The sequence below is a fragment of the Hemiscyllium ocellatum genome, chromosome 3 (genome assembly GCF_020745735.1).
Source record: "Hemiscyllium ocellatum isolate sHemOce1 chromosome 3, sHemOce1.pat.X.cur, whole genome shotgun sequence".
NCBI lineage: Eukaryota > Metazoa > Chordata > Chondrichthyes > Orectolobiformes > Hemiscylliidae > Hemiscyllium > Hemiscyllium ocellatum.
The window spans coordinates 103,204,590-103,228,552 of record NC_083403.1 but is presented as its reverse complement, the minus strand read 5'-3'; the positions used below and the strand labels follow the sequence as shown (position 1 = coordinate 103,228,552).

Sequence of the window (23,963 nt, the reverse complement as noted above, 5' to 3'; positions counted from 1 at the left end):
CTGTGAAGCACTTCTGTGATCTTTCCTCCGCCATTTGTAGTGGTTTGAATCTGCCGCTTCCGGTTGTCAGTTCCAGCTGTCAGTTGCAGTGGTCGGTATATTGGGTCCAGGTCGATGTGCTGATTGATTGATCAATCACTACAGATTCAAACCACTACAAATGGCGGAGGAAAGATCACAGAAGTGCTTCACAGGAGGCTCCCAAGCACTGAGGATGTCACCTAGACAGGGGATGAAACATCTGAAACACAAATTCCCAGCTCAGCGAACAGAACCACAACAAATGTAACTGTACCAGCCTCCACCACATACCCTGGCAGCTCATTCCATACATGCATCACTCTCTACATGAAAAAGTTGCCCCCTAGGTCACTTTTAAATTTTTCCCCTTTCATTCTAAACCTATCCCCTCTAGTTCTGGACTACCACATTCCAGGGAAAAGACCTTGTCTATTTAACCTAGCCATGCCCCTAATGATTTTACAAACCTCTGTAAGATCACCCCCTCAACTTCCGACTCTCCAGGGAATAATACCTCAGCCTATTCAGCTTCTCCCTTTAGCTCAAACCATCCAACCCTGGCAAGCCTACTAAATCTTTTCTGAACCCTTTCAAGTTTCACAACATCCTTCTTATAGGAGGGAGACTAGAATTACTCACAATATTCCAAAAGTGGCCTAACCAATGTCCTGTACAGCCGCAACATGATCTTCCAACTCCTATACTGAATGCTCTGACCAATAAAGGAAAGCATACCAAACACCTTCTTCCCTATCCTATCTAACTGCAATTCAATTTTCGAGGAAGTATGAACCTGCACCCAAGGTCTCTTTGTTGAGCAACACTCCCCAGGACCTTATCATTAAGTGTATAATCAACTAGGAGAAATTGAGAACTGCAGATGCTGGAGATCAGAGTTGGTGCTGGAAAAGCACAGCTGGTCAGGCAACATCCGAAGAGCAGGAGAATCTATGTTTCAGGCATAAATTCTTCATCATTAAGTGTATAAGCCCTGCCCTGATTTGCCTTTCCAAAATGCAGTGCCTCACATTTATCTAAATTGAACTCCATCTGCCACTCCTTGGCCCATTGGTCCATCTGTCAAGATCCCATTATTCTCTGATGGGATACATTTGTTGTCTGAGCAAAATAAACCTCAATCCAGATTTAACCTGGTGAAAAAATTGTTTATTTTTACTTCTAACTCTATATATTTTATTCTGCTTACAGTGTCAATGGGACAATTGTCTCATATTCAGTCAAAACCAATATCATAGTTAGAAATCAGGTCATTTTATCACTGGGGCACATTCTATCATTACATGCAGATAGTATTTCATCAATCTATTACTGTACCTAGCAGCTCCACAATACATAACATGTTCAAGAAAGTTATTGAATTATTTTTGGAATACAACTGTTACTTAGATAAATGTGGCAGCCAATTAGTACTTAATATACCGAGTCTGATCTTCTTTTACCTGTTCCATCTGGCATATGTGAGTAAACCTTACCCTCACAAGTAAGTTCTTTAAAGAGATCTGGCCCTTTCTTTTCAACCAACCCCTGACCAGGCTATATATTCTGGTGCAGCTTTTTTAGTTTCCACTGTGTTTTTTTTGATCACTTCACCAAAACTAACCAGCTTATCCGGTTTTCCCACATCCATCTTCCCAGTGCTTTTTCCAAACCACCAACACTGTGACATCATGTGGCCAACTTTATTGCAGTGAAAACACCTTTTTTTAACTTCGCTTTCTCCCTCATGGGTTTCCTTTTTACCCTGTGATAAAGTATCTTTACTATCTTCAATGAGATCTCCTTTTACCTCACCATTGGAGGATTTCTCTTTTCCCCAATTTCTTTCCCTCACCGACTGAAATTGATGTCAGAAGCCAAACTTTGATAAATGAACTAGTTCATAATCATCCACCATTTTCACTGCTAATCTTGCAGTTTTAACTCTCTGCTCTTCAGAAAGTAAATTTTTGACCTTCTCCAAAGTAATATTTTCTCTATTTGTTTCATCAATTTTCAATGCCCTTATCCACTGAGCAAGATTACTTTGTTTGGTCCTTTCAAATTCAATGTACGTTTGGCTGGGGTCCCTCCTTAGATTCCTGAAATATTGTCTGTAGGCCTCTGGTATTAGCTTATGTGCAGTTAAGATGGCATTTTCCATCTTATTATACTCCCAGATGCCTCATCTGATGGTGATGCAAATACCTCGCTAGCTCTACCTATTAATTTTGTTTGGATCAACAATATCCAAATGGTCACCAGCTATTTTATTTGTTTAATCACTTTATCAAATGAAATGTCAAAAGCTTCTATATCCTTGTTTTAGAAGTTAGCCAACGGTTGAACATAATTAAACAGATCTACACTGGACCTTTCACTACCATGGGTTTGCTCGTCATCACTATCCTCTTCAGTAAGCATACCTTCTACATAAGAACATAAGAACATAAGAAATAGGAGCAGGAGTAGGTCACAAAGCCCATTGAGCCTGCTCCACCATTCAATAAAATAATGGCTGATCTTTTCATGGGCTCAGCTCCACTTAAGCGCTCACTCACCATAACCATTAATTCTGTTACTGTTCAAAATTCTATCTATCTTTGCCTTAAAAACATTCAACGAACCAGCCCCAACTACTCCAAAGGGCAGGGAATTCCACAGATTCACAACCCTTTGGGTGAAGAAGTTCCTCCTTAACTCTGCTAAATCTTCTTCCCCTTACCTTGAAGCTATGCCACCTAATTTTAGTTTCACCTGACAGTGGAAGCAACCTCCCTGCTTCTATCATATGTATTCCCTTCATAGTTTTATATGTTTCTATAAGATTCCCCTATGTTTTCCAAACTCCAATGAGTATAGTTCCAGTCCACTCAATCTCTTCTCGTAAACCAACTTTCAATTCCGGAATCAACCAAGTGAACCTCCTCTGCATTCCACACCCCCTGCTCTCTTTTTGTTCTGCCAAAGCTATTCTTTACTTTTCATTCGTCTCTAATTCAAGCTGCATCAATTGCAATTGAATTTTAGCCATTTCCAAAGATTCTGATGACGTTCCTGGCAATTATAAATGCTCCACGATTGCCACAAATATCTTTCCTTTCTTCGCAGGCACAGGCAACCCCAGTTCCAGCTTGTTTGCCAATTCTGAAACCCTTGTCTTGCTTACTGCCTGTAAAACTCCTGAGGTGGCTTCTTCCACCCTCTAGGAAGCTCTTACTGACTGAAAGAGCCATTACTACACAAGGCACACTGTTTAAACCAACCAAATTCAACACGTGAAATAAAATACACTAATACTTACCTTTGATTCCAATAATCCCAAATCCTGGAATTAGAGATTTTGATCCTGACAAAAGCCCTCAATAATTATGGACCAGATCTGACCAGACCCCTCAAAATATATTAAGAAGGTAGCCTAGACCCTAACTGTTTCTTAATTTCAAGGTAAATGTCAGTACTGTGTTCCAGACGTAACTACTTGACATTAAGCAAAACACAATTTATTCAAACATTATAGTTAAAATGTAACTAAAAGAAGAACTTGGAATAATTTAACTCTATTGATAAACTTAACAGAATAATAGGCATAGTAACTATTACTAATTAATTGTTCTAATATTGTAACACCTTATAAGCACACCCTTGACAAAAGGTAAATTCAGTATAACAGATTTATCTCACATGCAGTCTAGCAGCCTAAGAAGAGAACCCCTAAATTTTGACTGTATTCGAGAGAGGGAAAAGTAGCTCCTATTTTTTCAAGACCCCAACAGCAACTGTTGCTGAAAACTAAAATTCCCTGGTTCTGTGGGTCTGATCTTGATCACAACCATTTAGGCTGCTTTTATTATTTTAGCTTTTAAAAATATACACAAGTCTTCACAAGTTGTTTATTTTTTCATAGACTTCTCGTCTCCTATCTCCCAATTTCTTTCTAAAGGAAACTAGGACAAATTGCACCTCTTAAAGCCACAGCATTGTTGCAATTTGTTATTGTGTTTTTAAGCACTGACTTAGATGTGTAAGGGGTTGAAATCATAGGCTTCTTTTTTTAGGAAAGTTTTACCCAAAAAACCAACCTTCCATATATAACTTGAAGGTGAGACTAGAAAGTGAAACTTCATGACTGAAATGTGTAAATGGAAAACTATTGACCGTGCAAATTTTTATTTTCTAGGCTCAACTGTCTCAGGCATTAAATGGTGTGTCTGACAAAGCAAAGGAGGCCAAAGAGTTTTTGGTACATTTGAAAAATATGGTCCAATTAATTCAGGTAAGTTGAGTTTAAGATTTTGGACATCCCATGCATGGTTGCTTTGTGAAGTTTCAGTTGAAAGAAAATGGTCAAACACTCATGTTTTCTTTCAGTGGGTTCTGCATGCCCACTTGCAGTATCTTGTAAACTACTACTTCCTTTCAGAGAAGATGCAGCTGCAGAAAGCAATTTGGATAATTGTGATGGACAACGAATGAACTGCTCACATCACTGAATTAACCTTTCTGTCTGTTGCCATTAGTGTGCAAGTTCTGATCCCAGCAATATTTATAGATAGATCCCTCAATACAGAGCAGCCTGGATAAGTGTCAGATCTGTGTACAGTGATTGTAAACCAAGAAGCTAGATTGGACAGTGTTAATTTGTTTCAAGGAGCTACAGTGAAATCAAAAGTTATGGTAACAGATCTAATGTACTTGATGGGTTACTTGTGGGCATATGGTTGGAGAAAGGAGTGCTATGATGAGTCAACTAAGAGAATAAATAAAGTCTAAAATGTCTTATTAAAATAAAATAATCCACATTGTAGACAAAGAGAAAATACTGTAAGCATTCAGCTATTTTGAATTAAGTATTGGAAATTATTTTACACTGTAACTTATTTGGACTTTAGTAAAGCCTTTGATAAAGTTCTCCATGGTAGACTAATCAGTAAAGTTAGATCACATGGGATTCAGGGTGAGCTTGCCAATTAAATACAAATTGGCTTTCTGGTAGGAGACAGAGGTGGTAGTAGAAGGTTGTTTTTCAGACTGGAAGCCTGTGATCTTGTGAAGCAACATTCTTACACAGAGAGTGGTTGGTGTGTGGAATGAACTGCCAGAGGAAATGATGGATGCAGGTACACTCACAATGTTTAAAGGCCATCTGGATAAGTACAGGAATAGGAAAGGTTTTGAGGAAAGTGGGCCAAATGCAGGCAGGTTGAATTGAATTTAATTTTTTGTCATGCATACTGAGGCACAGTGAAAAGCTTTGTCTTGCAATCAATATGGGCAGATCAAATAGTTAAGTAACATAGATAAATAAATAATAGGGAAACAGCGGCAGAAACCAAAACACAGGTACAGGCGAATGCTAAGGGTTTGTGAGTCCATTCAGTATTTTAACAACAGCAGGGTAGAAACTATTTTGAAACCGGTTGGTGCATGTATTCAGGCTCCTGTACCTTCTCCTTGATGGTAGAGGGTGGGATGGATCTTTGAGAATGCTGGTGGCCTTTCCTTGACAGCAGGCCCGGGAGATGGATTCTGTAGATGGGAGGTTGGTCTTTGTGATTGTCCGGGCCGAGTTCACCACTCTCTGTAACTGTCTCTGATCTTAAATGGTACATTTCCCATACCAGGTAGTGATACATCCAGACAAAATACTCTCGATGGCACACCTATAAAAATTGGCAAGGGTATTTGCTGTCATGTCAAATTTTCTCAGCTGCCTGAGGAAGAAGAGATGTTGTTGGGCCTTTATGACCAGTGCATCTACATGAAGAGTCCAAGAAAGCTTGTTGTGGATGACCACTCCCAGGAGCTTGACTTTCTCCACTCATTCCACCTCTGTGCTGTTAGTGTGTAGGTGGACATGAGTAACATCCCGTCAAAAGTCAATAATGAGTTCCTTGGTTTTGCTGGCATTGAGAACTAGGTGAGACTAGTTTAGTTTGGGAACGTGGTCAGTGTGGATTGGTTGATGCTGTATGACTCTATGACTTTCTGACTTGTGATCTAAGAACTGTAGAAACTTAAATGATGTTTCCATATATTAAATTCTGTGGTAAATTTGCTTATTTTTAAACTAAATTTATCTTTGTGTCTGCCTTGCCGCATTGCCTACTCTATGATTACTGCCAATGTCTTTTTAGCCTGCAGAACAAGGAGCTTTGTTTTTTTTTTGCTTCGTACTTCTACACTCATTGTTGCTCAGATTGGAGTCTAAGAGTGAGACCTGGGTAGGGGTTCATCACTGGTGCAAGCCACTTGTACGTTCATCTGTCACAATCTGCAGCATCTGGTGTTAGAAATATTTTGCTAGCCTTATTTTAAACATAAATGTTTTTGTGTAAAGTACACACAATCAAACAATGAATTTTTTAAAATTGTAAACTATATTTATACTAAAAGTTTGAGTGAAGAAATCTTATTTTAATTTGTTGATGGTGATATTTGCAAAACTAAAATATTTTGGGCAGAATCTTATTGGAGTCTGAGTGACGTGGGGTATGGCAAAATGAGTGGTGGAATTGGACAAGGTGTTTGTCAAGACACTCGCTACATCTTGGACACTTTTCCCAAGCAGCATGTTGAGATTCTTGCTAGGAAGCAGCAAGTTTCCATGTGATATAAATATTACATGTTAAACAACTTGCTAACAGCCTCACCAGAAGTGGGAAAGATGTTTCAGTCAATAATTAAAGTGGTAGAGCACGAAACTTGGTGGGAGGTAGGTCCAGTCACAGAAAGAGAGAGTGAGGGTGAGGTATCAAAGAGAAGCTGTTGGCATTTGTGCTGGCAGGGTGGAGAAGAACATTAACATTCTTTGTTCAGTGTTGTACATTTCTCCAAACAACTGAATCTTTTTTAACTGGATAGCAACTTCAGAGCAGGTTGATGTAGTTTGCTGCATTGGCCTACACTGCTGGTCCTGGAGAAAAGGAAATCTTGTCTGTACACCAACCCATCCATCAAGATCTCCAGGACCATGACTGCAACGCGGAGTGAGAAATTTCCCCTATCTGCCAATTCTGGGCAAATGTCTGGAACTGTGCAGGGCTGGTCTGTCCAGGTGCAAAATGGCTTTTTAAAGTTGGCACCAGTGCCAGAGACGACCGTCAATTCCAGAATCTCCAGTGAGTGTTGAGTTATTCTGGGAATGACGCATGGTAAGGTAGTCAGATTTGGACGTGATACTTGTCATAAGGGTTGAAATGCCAATTAGTACAGTGAATTTAGTACTTTATGACAAGAAAACTCACTCGGTCTCACAGCAAGAATCACTCCACCAAACTCAATGTGACTCATACCTGGGCAAAAAAGCATAAGATCAAGGCCTTTGTGTTGCATTTATAAATAGTTTTTCAATAGAAACTATGTTTTAAATAGGAGCAAATTACTGCAGATGCTGGAATCTGTACTGAAAACAAAAAATGCTGGAAATCACAGCGGGTCTGCCAAAATCACACTCCAATCACTTAATCTGCATGGTCAACACCCCTGGGCCACCATTGCATAAATTCTGCCTCCTCCAAACTCATATCAGCTCTGATGGAGAGTCATCTAGGCTCGAAACGTTAGCATGCTCTCTCTCCTTGGATGCTGCCTGACTCGCTGTGTTTTCCAGCATTTTTTGTTTTCAACATTATAAATATATCTGACACCCAATGTTTCTAACCCTCACTGTAATTCTCTTTTCCATTTTATAGGAGAATGGAGTGGAAGTTGAGGCGTGCCTTGTGGCACAGTGTGATGCACTTGTTGATGCATTAAATCGCCAGAAAGCCAAGTTACTTACTAGAGTTACCAAGGAGCGAGAATTTAAACTAAAGGTGAGTCCATGACAAAATAGTGATTATGACATTGATCACACTCGTAATGCAATAATATTTAATAATATTTATGAAATGATAAATTCATGCAGAACAGAAAGAAGTCATTCAGCCAGTTTGTTCTTTGAAAAACAAATTCTGCTCCTTTTTCCCACAGAACTGGAAATGTTTCCTTGAAGTGAATATTTAACTTACTTTTGAAAGCTTCACCATCATTCCAGATCCTAATGATACTCTATATTTAAAAAACAAACTCATTTCTCCTCTGGTACTTCAGCCGATTATTTTAAATCTTTGTCCTCTGGATACTGGCTGCCCTATAAATTTCTCTCTTTTTCCTCCTTTGAAATCCTTCGTTGAAGAGAAGTCCTAAAAACTATTTCTATTTAACGCTCTCTGCTTCCTGAAGGGAATAATCTCATCTTCTCCAGCCTCTACATAAATGAAGTCCCTCATCCACAACATCAATTTTTTAGATCTCGTCAAGTCTTTTCAATTTTAACTTTGTAAAATTTTGTTTATAGTCATTATAAAATGAAGAACTGGGTTTTACTTGAAAATATTCAAAGTTTACATAATATTGTGTTTTACAAGTTAAATGTTTAAATGTTAAATATTGATTTGGATGACATAACCAAATTCATTTAGAAACTGTGGAAAAGACAAACCATTAAGTTAAATTAATTGTTACATAAATCAAATAAAGACAAAATAGTTACCAAAAAATCCAACTAAGAATTCAGAAGAAATAACTTTACACAGAGAAAAGTTAGAATGTGGAACCCGCTGCAGCAAAGCACAGTTGAGGTGAATAGCATAAATATATTTATCTACATTCCTCTCAAATTCATGATGGAGAAAGGAATTCAGGGTGTGTTAATAGGTTTAGATGAAGAAGGGTGGGAGATGCTCATATGAAGGATGAACACAAGCATGGAGTGGTGGGCTGAATAAAAAAACATGGAAACATAGAAAGTAGGAGTAGGCCATTCGGCCATCCGCCTACTCCATCATTCAATATGATCATAGCTGATCATCCAACTCAGTACCCTATTTCTGCCTCTTCCTATAACTTTCGATCCATTTAGCCTAAGAAATCTATTGAACAAGCACAATCTACAAATAGATTAAGTTAAAAGTCACACAATGCCAAGTTATAGACCAACAGGCTTATTTGGAAGTACAAGCTTTCGGAGCACTGCTCCATTGTCAGATAGCTAGTGGGAGGATTAAAGAACACAGAATTTATAACAAAAGATCAAAATGTCATACAACTGATGCAACGTATTAAACAAACATAGATTGCTGTTAAGTTTTTAATCGCTTAGAATGGGTTGCAGGTTTCGATTCATTAATATGTCCATCCCAGAACTTCTTTCAAGTCACATTCCCAAGATAAGGTTTAAAAAAAATTGACATCTCAGCTTAGACAATCGAATAAAGGTGAGAGATTAGAGTCTGTCTGTATTCGAACCTTGAGTCAGATCGTTCTATTTACAAAGTAAGAATTTATAAAATGTCATATGGACTGACTGCCTACAGATTGTGTGCTTTTTGAACAAAATACAAAATAAAATATCTGCAAATACAAATTCAACCATAGACGTGTGTGTGTGTGCGCGTGTGTGTGTGTGCGCGTGTGTGTGTGTGCGCGCGTGTGTGTGTGTGTGTGTGTGTGTGTGTGAGATCCTGTGTAAGAGTGCATGTGTAGTGTAGTGGGGTCACCTGTAGTGTGACATGAACTGAAGACCCCGGTTGAGGCCATCCTCATGGATACCAAACTTGGCTATCAGCTTCTGCTCGGTGACTCTGCATTGTTGCGTATCCCAAAGTCCGGCTTGGAGGACGGTCACTCGAAGATCCAAAGCTGAATGTTCTTGACTGCTGAAGTGTTCCCTGACTGGGAGGGAACACTGGCACCTCCACATCATGGCTACCGTTGACATCATCAACTACCGACTCAAAGTTGAGAAGCTCTCCAAGAAGATCATGCATATCGACGCAGTCATCAAGTTTCTGCAGAAATGCAAGAAAGCAGGAAAGATACCAAAAGGACGATGGATCATGAGCCGACTCAAGTCAACCTACAACACAGCCTACACTTAGAGACTTTGCCGTCGCACCTCTCATGAACTCACCAATCATGTAGTACACCAACTCTACAGCAGGCGCCATAACTTTGAAATCAAGATAGAGTCCTAACCTCAGTTTGCACTCAAGATATAGCAGTACAGTTATGAGACACTGCCAAGCAGCCAAGGCGATGGAACTACACCACCTACATTCAAACCAAGGACAAGAAACTGGAGAAACTTGACATCACCAGCAGTAGCCAAGCCTCCCCTGGCACCACAGTTGAAAACAGTACCACCATGGGGAAATTGATTGTCAACTTATTGGACCATATCCTTCAACTGAAAGAGATTGAAGTTCTCAGCTGAGGGCTCAACTTCTGTCCCACCACCAAAATTGACCCCAGTGGTCTTGTGACAGACAGAAATTAATTCATCAGACAAATAAGACTCTGAGAATTCTTCCAAGGTGTTAGCAGTGATCCCAAAGAGACAAACAATGAACCGGAACAATCATCAGAGAGATCTGTAGAGGTGTGACCAAAGGAGTCAATTTGGACCCCTCCGGTGGGCCACTGCCTTGGGCTTGACAGGTATGTTCAAACCCTCAGGAATTGTGTAAATGCCAGATTCATCAGCTGCACTCACAAGGTAGAGTACAACGTCACCCTATTACAATGTAATGCTATCCATGCTCTCAAAACCCATCACAATATTGTCATCATACCAGCAGACAAAGGAGGAGCCATCGTCATTCGGGATACAACGGACTACTGCAAGGAAGTGTACTGACAACTGAACAACCAAGAAAACTACAGGCAACTACCGACCGATCTGACCAAAGAACACACCCATGAACTAAACAGATTGATGAAGACTTTTGATTCAGTTCTTCAGAGTAACCTTAGCACTCTCATCCCATGTACTTTTCGCGTAGGGGACCTCTACTGCCTCTGAAGGTACACAAAGCCAAGAGACCTGGACGTCTCCTCGTATCAGGCAATATGACCCTATATGAGGACCTCTCTGGCTATGTTGAGGGGATTTTGAAACCTGTTGTACAGGGGAACCCCCAGCTTCTGCCGAGACACTACAGATTTCTTACAGAAACTCAGCACCCACATTCCAATCGAACCAGGAACGTTCTTCATCACAATGGACATTTTAGCACTCTACACCAGCATCCCCCACAATGATGGCATCGCTACAAGATACCAACAACTGCCAATCTCCAGGCACCATCCTACAACTCATCCAGTTCATCCTCAACCACATTGTCTTCACCTTTGACAACCAGTTCTTTATTGAGATACATGGAACAGCCATGGGGATCAAATTTGCAACCCAATATGCCAACATTTTCATGCACAAGTTTGAATAAGAATTCTTTGCTGCACAGGACCTCTAACCAACACTATACACCAGATATATTAATGACATTTTCTTCCTCTGGACCCATGGCCAGGAGTCACTGCAACAACTACACAGTGATATAAATAAGCTTCATCCCACCATCAGGCTTACCGTGGACTGCGCTTTAGAATCTCATTTTTGGACACATGCATCTTCATCAAGGACAGGCATCTCAATCTACTACAAGCCTACAGATAACTTCATGATGCTGCACTTCTCAAACTTCCACCCTAAACATATTAAGACAGTCATACCCTATAGACAAGCCCTATGCATACACAGATTCTGTTCAGTTGAAGAGGAACGCGACAGACACCAGAAAGTGCCAAGGACACTCTCATAAGAAACGGAAATGATGTCCAACTCATCAGCAGCCAGTTCTGATCTGCCATAATGAGAAACTGTAATGACCCCCTCAGGAGTTAGACACAGGATACACTGACAGGGTGCTCTTCGTTATCCAGTACTTCCCAGGAGTGGAGAAATTACGGCATGGTCTTTGCAGCCCGCAACACATTATCGACGAGGATGATCACCTTTCCAAGGTCTTCTCTACACCTCCACTTCTTGCTTTTGAACATCCGCCAAACGTAAAACAGGCCAATGTTTGCAGCAAACTGCCCAGCCTTGAGGACAACATCAAGTGTAACAGCATACAACCCTATCATGGCAACCACTGCAAGACATGGATACTATCATTACATGTGGCGACACCACCCACCACATGCACAGCAGATACTCATGTGACTCGGCAAACGTTGTTTTTCTCATATTCTGCAGGCAAGGATGCCTCAAGGCATGGTATATTGGCAAGACCAAGCAAACGCTACAACAACAAATGAATGGATACCACGCAACAACAGCCAGACAGGGATGTTCCCTTCCAGTTGGGGAACACTTCAGTGGTCAGGGACATTTGACCTCAGATCTTCAGGTGACTGTCCTCCATGGCAGACTTTGGGATACTCTGCAGCAATGCAGACTTGCCAAGCAGATGCTGAGAGCCAAGTTCGGTACTCAAGGTTCGCCTCAACCAGGATCTTGGGTTCGTGTCACACTACAGGTGACCCCACTACACTATACATGCACACACATACACCCTCTTAGATACGATCACACTCACACACTCATGCAGACCCTTTCTCATAAGCACGCTCTATCTCAGACACACGCCCCTACACACTCATACACGCACACACCCTCTCACAGGCATATACTCCAACACACTTACTCACTCTCATTCATTCTCTCACAAGCGTACACACACACACACACACGTATAAGTCTGTGGGGTGAATTTGCATTTGCAGATGCAATATATTTTGTTCAAAAAGCACACAATCCGTCGGCAGTCAGTCTATGTGACATTTTATAAATTTTTAATTTGGAAGTAGAACCAGTCTGACTCAATGTTGGAATACAGACAGACTCTAACCTCACACCTTTAATGCATTGCCTGAGCTGAGGTGTCCCTCTTTTTTAAACCTTAAGTTATCTCGGGAATGTGACTTGAAAGAAGCTCTGGGATGGACATATTAATGAATCGAAAACGGCAACCCATTCTAAGTGATTAAAGACTTAATTGCAATCCAGTTTTGTTCAATACATTGCATCAGTTTGTATAATACTTTGATCTTTTATTATAAATTCTGTGTCCTTTGATCCTGCCCCATTTGCTGTCTGATAAAGGAGCAGTGCTCCAAAAGCTTGTACTTCCAAATAAACCTATTGGACTATGGCCTGTTGTCGTGTGATTTTTACCTTTGTCCACCAGTCCAACACCATCACCTCCACATCATTACAAATAGGTTGACCAGTTCATTTGAAAAGGTGGATTTGAGATGCTTATACTATTTGATCGTTAGAAAGTGCATTTACTTCTGTTTTAAATTTTCTCATTATTCATTCCTTCCACTTCTGTAGCCACATGTGGGAAATCTTTAGACAAGGAATAGAAGTTAGGACACAAAAGCTGAAGCTGCTTGAAATGGGAAATAAAAACAAAATGCTGGAAATTCTCAGCCACCCAGGCATCCCCTGTGGAGGGAAATAGAGATAATGTTTCATCAGATAAAGCATCATCATCAGCTTCAGACTTAGAACTCTGTTTCTCTGAATGGATGCTCCCTAACCTGATGAATATTTCTAGCTATAATGCAGCTTTTGAAACCTGGCTATTAGCCTTAAGATGGATGTTGTCACAAAATATATCCTCATGTGTACAAAACAATTACTGTCTCAGTGCTGATCAGTTTTCCCATTATAGTTTCATCACAGAGGAGCTTTACTTTAAAGTAAAAGACTGATCCACGCTCAAGTACTGCTGGCAATGGGCTCTTTGGAAGTACTGGTTGTAAAATCATAATAGGACCATGGGGACCATTTCTGTAGTATAAGTATTTTGAATAATTCAGACACCAATTTTCATTCCCAGATCGGGTGCCAGAAGCAACAGAATTTGTGGCTCTGGAAACTTTACTATTCTGCGGTGGTGCTTATTTTTTCCCCAACACCAAGTTGTGTGTGTTCTGACACTCTTTTTATCTGTCAGCCAGGTTCTCTGATTGGACCAGATTAACAGCACCAATCAGGAAAATCATATTCCATGAGGTCCACTGGCTCACCTTATTACGATGACTACATTCTTCCGTCTCTGAGTCCGATGATATCGGCCAGTTTTTTTTGTAATCTTGGAATCCTGGAATTCTCTCCCGAATGGTATTGTGGGTCAACCCACAGGAGTTGCACTACAGAGCTTCAAGTAGGCAACTCTCCACCACACTCTCTAGGGTAAATAGGAACATGACCCTATGACTAGCCAGCCCAGTGATCCCACGTCCCACAAATGAGTAAAAGACAAAGCTCTTCCTGTGGTGTTTTAGCACTGGATCTGGTTCCTTCAGCTCTGCCTCGGATATGGGCAGCGTGTAGTGTATAGTGGCTCACCTCTTGTGTCCGGAGCGTCTCGAAAGTAATTCATTCTCTTCAGGTGGCAAAGGCATTGGGGTATCGACATTCGCAATGTCCATCTCAGATTTTGAGGTCTCTTCAATGCTTGACAGAGGGGGAGCACCCATGGGCCCCAACAACCTTTCCGATTGTTCTGCGGTGCCAAGCCTGTTTTGCTCCCTCCCAATTTGCGGTGCACATCCTTGTTCAGGACTGTTGCACCTGATTGAACTTTATACATCACTGGACCTGATCTACATTCGACTATGTCTCTTACCCATGCACAACTGTTGCTGTGATTCCTACATCAAACTTTGTCCTCTGAAGTAAACTGTCTCTCTGGCTTAGCGGAGTCTTATGTACAGCACTGACATTCCTGATGCCGTTTCAACCTTGCTCCACCACCAGGTCCGGAAAGATCAAATTTCACCTGGTGCAGAATCTTCTCCCCATTAGCAACTCTTCTGGAGCTATTCCTGTAGTTGTATGAGGGGTGGTCCTGTAATCAAGTAGTAACTGGGACAATTTGGAATCAAGTGAAGCTGTAGACTCTTTATTTAAACCTGCCTTCAAACTTTGGGCTGCCCTTTCTGCCAGACCATTGGACAATGCAAGGTATGGAGCTGTCCTTATATGCCAAGTGTGATTCGACTTTCAGAAATACTCTAATTCCCTGCTGGTAAATGATGGCCCATTATCTGTGACCAACACTTCCAGAAATCCATGTATTGCAAAAGATGCACACAGTTTTTCTGATATCGCCCTCGTGTTTGACGAATGTACTCTATGTACATCCAGTCACTTCGAGTGGGCATCCACAATGACTAAGAATGTTGATCCTCTGAAAGGACCTGCATAACCAAGTCCAGGATTTACCTGGCCATTCCCATGAATGTGGGATGCTGCTGGTAATTTTTGTCCTTGTTGGCACTCAGGGCAGTGCCCGATCACATGGCTATGTCTGCATACAATCCTGGCCATCAGATGTAACTTCTTGCTGACATCTTCATTTTGGAAATCTCTGGATGACCTTGCTGGAGTTCAGCATATTATCTGATGGCAACCTTTCCATGGGACAATAACTCTTACTCCCTGTGAAAAGATGTCATCCTCTACTGTGATCTGGTCTCTCTGGGTCCATAAAGGTTTCAGTTCTGGTTGTGATGGGCCTTTGATTTCCCCTATCACCACCAGCTGTTTCAGTTTTGCCAGGACCGGATCTTTCTGCTTCTAAAGTCTGATTTTGTCTGCTGTGACTCAGAGTATGTATAGAAAATCAAAAACCATTGTGGGTTCTTCCAGTGGCTGACCACCAGTGATAGGGCAGTGGGAAGCAGCTCAATGCATCTGTATTTACTACTTGGCACCCTGATGATATTCCAACTTGTAATCATAGTGTTTAGTATTCGAGCCCACTGCTGAATTTGGCCTGAAACTATAGGCAGCACAGCCTTTTCCTCTCTAATTAGACCTGGCAAGGGCTTGTGGCCGATTATTATTATAACTTTATGTCCTGACGTATTAATGGAACTTCTTGACCCCAAATATGACCGCAAAACTTTCCTTCTTTCTCTGGCTGTTTTTGTATCCTGCATTAGCCAAAATCCTGAATGCATTTGCTATTGGGCATTCCTCTCAATTGCGCCACCTATGAGCTAATACTACCCCTATATCTTCCAGGGAGGTATCGCCAGTCAATAGCAGATCTCACTTGAGATTGTATTGGGCCAACACCTTTTGAGGTTTTCATTTCTTTGAAAGCTACTGCTTGGCTATGTGAGGCCAAGCCTGACACTTTTTTTAAGAGATGATGCAAAGGTGCCAGGAAGGAGACCAGGTTATGTATGACCTTTCCATAATAATTCACCAGCCCAATGAAAAATCTAAGGTCTGTAATCGATGTGGGGGCACTTTTTATCATCCTCACTTTATCTTCCAACAGGTATAATTCGGCCTTGTCGACTCTGTAGCTCAAGGAGGAAACTTGGGATGCCTGGAGCATACATTTTCCCTTTTAAAGCATGAGCTCGCCTGGGAGAAGCGTCTACAAATAAATAGCAACCTAGGTTACAAAATATAAAACGTTCTCCGTCATCTGCTGAAAATTTGCATAGGCAGATGATATCCCAAATGGTAGTCTGACATATTGGTACAAATCCTTATGGGTAGTAATTGTAGCATATGTTTGGGAATCTTCATCTAACTGCAATTGCAAGTACGCATGGCTCATGTCCAGCTTCATGAGGGACAGCCCTCCTGCCAGATTTGCATATGAATTTTTTAGCCAAGGGATTGGATATTTATCCAGCTGAAAAAAGCAATTTATCATTTGTTTAATGTCCCCACAAAGGTGAACTGACCTGTCAGGCTTCACAATCAATACGACTCGTGCTGCCCATTTTGCAAACTGGATTAGTTTGATGATTCCTTCGCTTTCCAGGCATTACTTTTGTCCATAAGGCAAATTGCACTGGGCATGCCTTGCAGAATTGTGGAATTGCTTTCTGGTCAACATGCAAGGTGACCTTGACTCCCTTGATAATCCCTAGACCTTCCTGAAAAACCTCTGGGTATTCAATTAGAACTTCATCCATGCGCCATTTTCTAATTGAAAAATGTTGAGCCAATCTAGTGAAACTTTCTCAATTTTGCCCCATCAGGCTAGAGCCTGAGCCTTTCATTACGATCAATGATAACTGAACCAACTGCTTTTCATAAGAGACACAAACCAAACTTGCACCCTTAATCTGTAACGGTTCCCAGTATCAGTTCTTAGTCTAGCCAAGGTCTTGTGCAAACGTAAGGGTTAGAGTTCATAGTGAATTTTGTTAAAGACTGGTTCTGCAAACACTCTAATGGCTGTGTCAATATTGACCTCCGGGGGATTTAAGATGGCGGCAATCTGACAAGATCACACTGCAGAGCTTCGCATCGCAGCAGGAGCAGGATGGTCCTTTAACCCACCCAACCCAGGTCATGAGGATTTCTTGGGGCATTGGAAAGATTGTGGAGCCCCAGGAAACATTTAAAAATTGACTTACCTGTGTCCAGAAATGCCTAAAAAGGGAGGAGGAGCATCTGAGGCCGGGCCTGCAGCTCAGCCTGCAGCAGCCTCGGCGCCAATTACTCTCCAGAACCTGGTGAATCAGCTCTTGAAATCTCGCAAGATGTTGGGGAAACAGATTGGAGAGAAGCTGGCTCCAGTCTCTCTCATGCTGCAGAAGCATGAGCAGCAGCTGGGAAACCTGGAGAAGAGGACGGATGAGGTGGAGCACAGGGTCACAGTGGTGGAAGCTGATGCCAGTTCATTCAAGGAAGAGATCCAAGCCCTGAAGACGCAGGTTCGTAATTTGTGTGACCACTTGGATGATCTTGAAAACAGGGGCAGGAGAAAAAACATTCGGATCATTGGTCTGCCTGGGGGTAAGGAAGGTGAGCGGCCTGCGGAATTTGTTGAAGATTGGCTTCCGAAATTCCTTGACTTGGAGACTGGCATGAGAGGATTGAAGTTAGAGAGAGCTCTCCAGGTCTCAGCGCAGAGGTTGGGTCTGGGACAATGCCCTCGTCCTGGTGTGGTTCCATTATTACCGGGATAAGGAGAGAGTCATGGAGGCTTCCAGACTCCAGGGGAAGGATCCAAAGGCCCTAATTTACGAGGGGTCTAAGATCAGTTTTTTCAGGACATTTCAGTGGCGGTGATCTAGAAACAAAAATCGTATGATGGTGTCAAGAGAAGACTGAAGGAGCTTGGGATTCAGTACTCCCTGAGGTATCCGGCAGTGCTTCAGATTCCCTTAGATGGATCCATGCATCTCTTGACACATCGGAGAAGGCAAGAGACTTTGTGGACAAACTAACCTAATTTAAACAATTGTAGTATGTATAAATATTGTTGCTTGGGTATGCGTTTATCATTCTGTAAAAGAAATGGAGGAAATCCATTTGGAGCTTTGTTTTTCCCCTTTTTTCCTCTATTGATAATAATTTGGTTCAAACTATGTCTGGCGATGTTTAAGATGTACATTTTAAATTTCTATGTTAGGACATACTAAAGGATGGGTGGGGTATTTATTCCCCTTTTTTTATAAAATAATTTTTTTATTCATATTGATATTCTATGGGGTGTTTATTCTTTTTAGCTTGTGCTTGCGATGTGACTATAACTGGAAGAAGTGAAGATGGTTGAGATGGTTAGATGCCTATTTATGGGCAGTTCAGGACAGGTAGTTGCGCCCTCCGGGCAGGGAGTGAGTTCCCCTACTCAGCGCTATTGGCGCTTTATATGTTGGTTTGTTTTCTGGCTTTTGTTGTTTTTTATTTTTAATAATTTCGTATGTTTGTTAAATGTAGTGGTTTTAGTTTATGTAGTTTTTATATTTGGTGGACCATGCGACACTAAAGCTCAGCAATTTGTTGTTCGGGTTCCTCCTCTCTGGAATTTAAATGTAATTGCAGAAGATTATGGCTAATGATTTGATTAAATGGTGTACCTGGAATATCAAGGGAAGTCACTCACTAATTAAGAGGAAGAAAGTCCTCTTGAGTATTAGAAAGGAGAAGGTGGATATTTCTTTGTTACAGTAGACACATTTGGATGACAAGGAGCATCTGAAATGACAGCAGAATGGCTTTGACCAAATTTATTTTTCATCATTTAATACCAGAAGTAGGGGAGTGGCTATATTGGTAAGGAAAAATCTCTCATTTAAATTGTTGGAATATGTTAAAGACACATACGGGGGGTTTGTAATTCTTAAAGCCTTGATAAATGGGGAAGAATATGGCATTTTAAATATTTATTGTCCCCCAGCTCATCCTCTTAAATTCTTGGTAGATGCTTTTTCTAAACTAATAAGTCTCAAGTCTTGGCACATCATTATAGTGGGAGATTCTAACTGCCTCATGGACCTCACAGTAGACAGGTTGTCTGAAGTTCCCTCGATACCCTCTGCACAAACTAAACAGTTATTGGATTTGTGTGGGGAATTAGGGTTGGTGGACGACTGGAGGTGTCTCCACCCTGCAGGTAGGGATTTCACGTTTTTCTCCAATCCGCATAGATGTCACACGAGGATTGATTTTTTTTCTGACCCCTGTGGAAACCCTGGTGGCATCCTGTATGATTGGTGATATTGCCATCTCTGATCATGCTCCAGTGTACCTCATAGTTAAAATTAAGGATGTTACAGTGGATTCAAGGTACTGGTGAATGGACCTCTTTATTCTCATGGACAGTAAGTTTGTGGAGTTTTTCTCTAGGGAATTTCGGGCATTCCTAGACATCAACATAGGCTTGGTTGATAGCTCATCTGTTCTCTGGGAAACTGCCAAAGCTTATGCCAGAGGGTTAGTTATTTCATATTCAACCAGTAGGAAGCAGCAGAAGGGTGAGCAGCAATGTCTCCTTGAAGCACGGTTGAAGGCAGCCAAGAACGCCTATTTTGACATACCTTCATTGGTCAAACTGCAGAGGATTACGGCACTGCGGTCTACACTTAATCCTTTGCTCACGTAGATGGCAAAGAAGGAGCTGGCTTTTGCAAAGCAAAGGTTATACGAGCATGGTGACAAGCCAGGCAAATACTTAGCATACCTTGCCAGAAAGAGAAGTGCCCCACAAACTATTACAGTGATTAGGGAAGGGTCTGGGAACCTAACATGTGATTCTAAAAAGATTAATGTGGCGTTCCAGAGATTCTACTCTAAGTTATATCAGTCTGAGAATTGTGAGGAGGGGCAGGCGTTGAGTGGCTGAACGTTTTCTATACTCTCGACCGGTTTGGTCTGGACGAAGTTTTCGTAACATGGATACAGGTTCTCTACAGTGTACCTCTCGGTGCGGTCATTAGCAATGGGGTACGATCAGCAATCTTAATATTTCTAGGAGCAGCCAGCAGGGCTGTCCCCTTTCACCATTACTTTTTACGTTGGTGATTGAATCATTGGCAGAGGCCATTCGTGGGGATCTCAATATATCAGTTCCAGAAGTGGTGTCAAAATTACATAGATCTCGCTGTATGCAGATGATGTTCTAATTTTCTTGACAAATCCAGCAGTCTCAGTGCCTTGCCTGATACAATGCATTCACGCGTTTGGCGCTTTTTCTGGGGATAAGATTAATTTTGCTAAATCAGAGACTATGCCAATGGGTGGTCTTATGAAAGAGTTGGCTCTTGAGAGTGACTTTAGATTCCCATTTAGGTGGTCACAGTGGGGTTTTGTGTATTTGGGCATATTCATTACTCCAGTTCTGAATTGGCTATTCAAAGCCAATTTTACTCAATTATTTTAAAAGATTAAACAAGATCTCCAAAGGTGGGAGGCACTTCCAGTCTCATGGTTGGGTCAGATAGCGCTTATTAAGATGAATATTCTCCCTCATTTGCTATACCCTATATGAATGTTCCCCCGATTTTCAATAAACAAACACTCAGGAAACTGAACGGTTGGTTCAGCTCCTTTATCTGGAACTGTAAATGGTCCCACATTAAATTAGCCAAACTGCGGTTGCCTCACAGATTGGGGGGAGTAGACCTTCCGGACATTAAAAATTACCAATTAAGCTCGCTTTTGATCTACGTAAGTGATTGGAAGGGTTTGTGGAGACCCTCTTTCAACAGATTTAGCTGCCACACTAACAAGGACTTTTATATAGCCATAATGATTGTGTTTCATGAGTCCAATATCCAGGGAGGAGGAACTGTGAATGTATGAGTGTTTTGTTTGGTTGGGCTGAGTTATTATTATTTATTTGTGTGTTGTTAGGTATTTATTTAGTTAGTTAAATAGCTAGTTTTTTTAATTAATTTTATACTTCTCTATATATGTTTATACATTTGTGTAGAAGGATGGGTTGGGGAATTCTTTTTATTATTTGCGTTTAGTTTTGTACTATTTTTGTACTGTCTTGAATTGCATGTTTTGTATTTGTTGTCATATTTAAAAATCTATTTTTTCTTAATAAAAATATATTATATTTAAGCAAAAAAAAAATTGACCTCCACTAGAACCAGATGACCATTTAACCAGATGTTTACTTTGGTTATGATTTGGATTTTGCCAAACAATTTAACTGTTCCAAACCAGCTGTTGGTGACTTTCCAGGGTGTGCACTCTCCTGGAAACTGACCTATGAGTTCTCTTACTCAAATCAGGTGTCTCGAGTCCACATACAAGCCGCAATTGCAATGGCTTGCCAGCCTGGATCCTGAAGAAAATTTTAACTGATTGACCAAGGCTTGGCATTATTTTGGGGTTTTCCTATGGACTGACCTAGAGTGCCTCTATTCAGGTTATCTCCTGTATGAGGCTATGCAATTTCCTTCACTGAAGTGATGTTCTACAAGCTCAGTCGGACTGGCAAGGGTGCCCACTTCCATCAGAAAATCCTGCAACTCAAATGGTCCATTTGCCACATTTTCCAATAATAAAGCCAGTTGTTGTTGCTGTTTGAAGTGCAAATGGGCTTCAACTAGTAACTGCTTTTGTAAGGTTACTTCATTAATACCACATACCAAATGTCTCTCAGCATTTCATTAAGGGTTAAACCAAAGTCACATGCCTCTGCCAGTCATCATAACCTAGTCAAAAATCCCTATACAGATTCCCTTATTTCTCAAATTGCTGAGTTAAATTGATAGCATCTCAGAATTAGAGGCAGCTTGGAGTTGTAATCTTCCTTAACTAAATCCATCAACTCATGAAAGGTTTTAGTATTTGGTACCTGAGAGAAAGTCAGGCTCCTAATGACTGAGAAAACTGTAGGTCCACAAGCTGACAGGAGAATTACAAAGTACATTGCTTTACATCTGCTTTAATGTCATTTGCCAGAAAAAAAAAACACATTCTTTCCATATACTGGGCCCATCTTCAATGGCAGGATTAAACAAATCAAGCTTCCCAAATAATGGTATGGTGCCAGAAATGCTTACTCTAACTCAAAGAGAACTGTTGCGAGCAAATTTCTTCAGGACCATGCTTTACTCTCATCACCACTGAAATAACTCCAAGTCCCCCTCGATTATACATCAAATGCCCTTGACACTATCCAGCTCTCAGAGTGACAGGTCTGAGTCAGATGTTTCTCTTTTTATCTGTCAACCAGGGCTCCCTGATTAGAACAGATTAACAGCCCCCAATCAGGGAACTCATATTCTATGATGTCCACCTGGCTGACCTCATTACAATCACTACTTAGGCATTGTTGTCTCTACTATTAACAGTATCAAAGGATACCTGACCCCTTCCATCATGTACAGCTACCACACATACCCCGGCGGTGTTACCACTGCCACCAAAGACAGCCAGGTACCATATCCACAGGGGTGCCAATTCTCTCTGAAGGGCTATCTATCTCCTGGTTATCCTAAAAGATCTACAAAGGGCAGACATACTCTTAGCTGATCCAATATGCACACTCTGGGCTCCATGCTACAGGGATACTAAATCCTACCTCATTGGAGGCAGCTAGTGACTTAAGTGGTCAGCTGCCTCTGTTAAATACTTGTGCAAAAGTCAGCCTGACTCCACTCCCTCCTCAACAAAAATGGGAAATACTATCTTAAGTGGCAGTACTTGTGATTTTGTGCTGAAAATTTGGGCCACTGTGTTTCATTACATCTAATTGTTTTTTATAACAACCTGGTAGATCCATGATCATTTTTACTGATACCAGCTCTATATTCCACATTCTTAAAAGCAAATTAAAATTATATAGCCACAGGGGTGAGACTTAGTCCAGACCTCTGGATCTCTCATGTGATTACATAGGCACTTCTTTACCATTTCGCTTGTTTCATGTACTTGTATGTTTGGCAGAAGGGGAAACCAGACAAAAAAGCATGTATGTTTTCCATATGAACTGATGTATTTATTGCTTTACCAGATGAGTATGACATAATCTATAGCAGTATTATGTAGAAGCTGTACCCTTGGTTCTCCAGGGAATGGTTTAATTAATGCACAATGATTTTCCCATAGCCTTGAATGAATACTAAATGTCTATACATAAGATAAAACAAAGAACTGTGGATGCTGGAAATCTAAAACAAAAAGTACAAATTCCAGGAGAAATTCTTGGCAAGTCTAGCAGCATCTGTGGCAAGAACACTAATGAAGAACCACTGGACTCAAAATGTTAACTCTGCTTCCTTCCTACAGATGCTGCCAGACCTGCTGAGTTTCTTGAGCAAATCCTGTTTTGTTGCTTGCATATAAGATCTTTATTCTTTCACTTTCAAGTAAAAACTGAGAAACTGTACACACAAGACTCATTTTAAGAGAACATGCAAACTTAATGATGTAAATTTCTCTTTGTACTTTATATATGTTCAGTTTTAATATAAACATTCTACATGGACTTTTCAGGTTGTTCGTGAGCAGATAAGCCACTGCACATTGAAACTTCGCCAGACAACAGGTCTCATGGAGTATTGCCTAGAAGTATTAAAAGATAATGATCCCAGCGGATTTCTACAGGTTTGTAGTATGCATCTTATTATATAGTAAACATTTCTGCAATGAATATTTGAGTGAAATTACCTTTCAGAAATGTGTTGACAAGAGAAAATGACCATTTATTTGAGAATTTATTCAGAGATATAAAGATAGTTGGGAAGCAGGTAGTGCAAGGACGCAAGGATTCTGAAGAGCTAGTTAGGTTAGGTGCACAGGCGATTGTTTGGCAGATGGAGTA

The 23,963-nt window shown here is 40.9% G+C and overlaps 1 protein-coding gene across 1 annotated transcript in view; it reads left to right on the top strand.

Annotated features, from left to right (window-relative positions):
• LOC132835818 (E3 ubiquitin-protein ligase TRIM9) overlaps positions 1-23,963 on the top strand; it is a 54,102-nt gene that overhangs the window by 8,494 nt on the left and 21,645 nt on the right. The window contains exons 2-4 of the mRNA XM_060854910.1: positions 4,199-4,294; positions 7,713-7,835; positions 23,636-23,746. Of these exons, the coding sequence (XP_060710893.1) occupies positions 4,199-4,294; positions 7,713-7,835; positions 23,636-23,746 (330 nt within the window). The remainder of the gene's footprint in view (positions 1-4,198; positions 4,295-7,712; positions 7,836-23,635; positions 23,747-23,963) is intronic.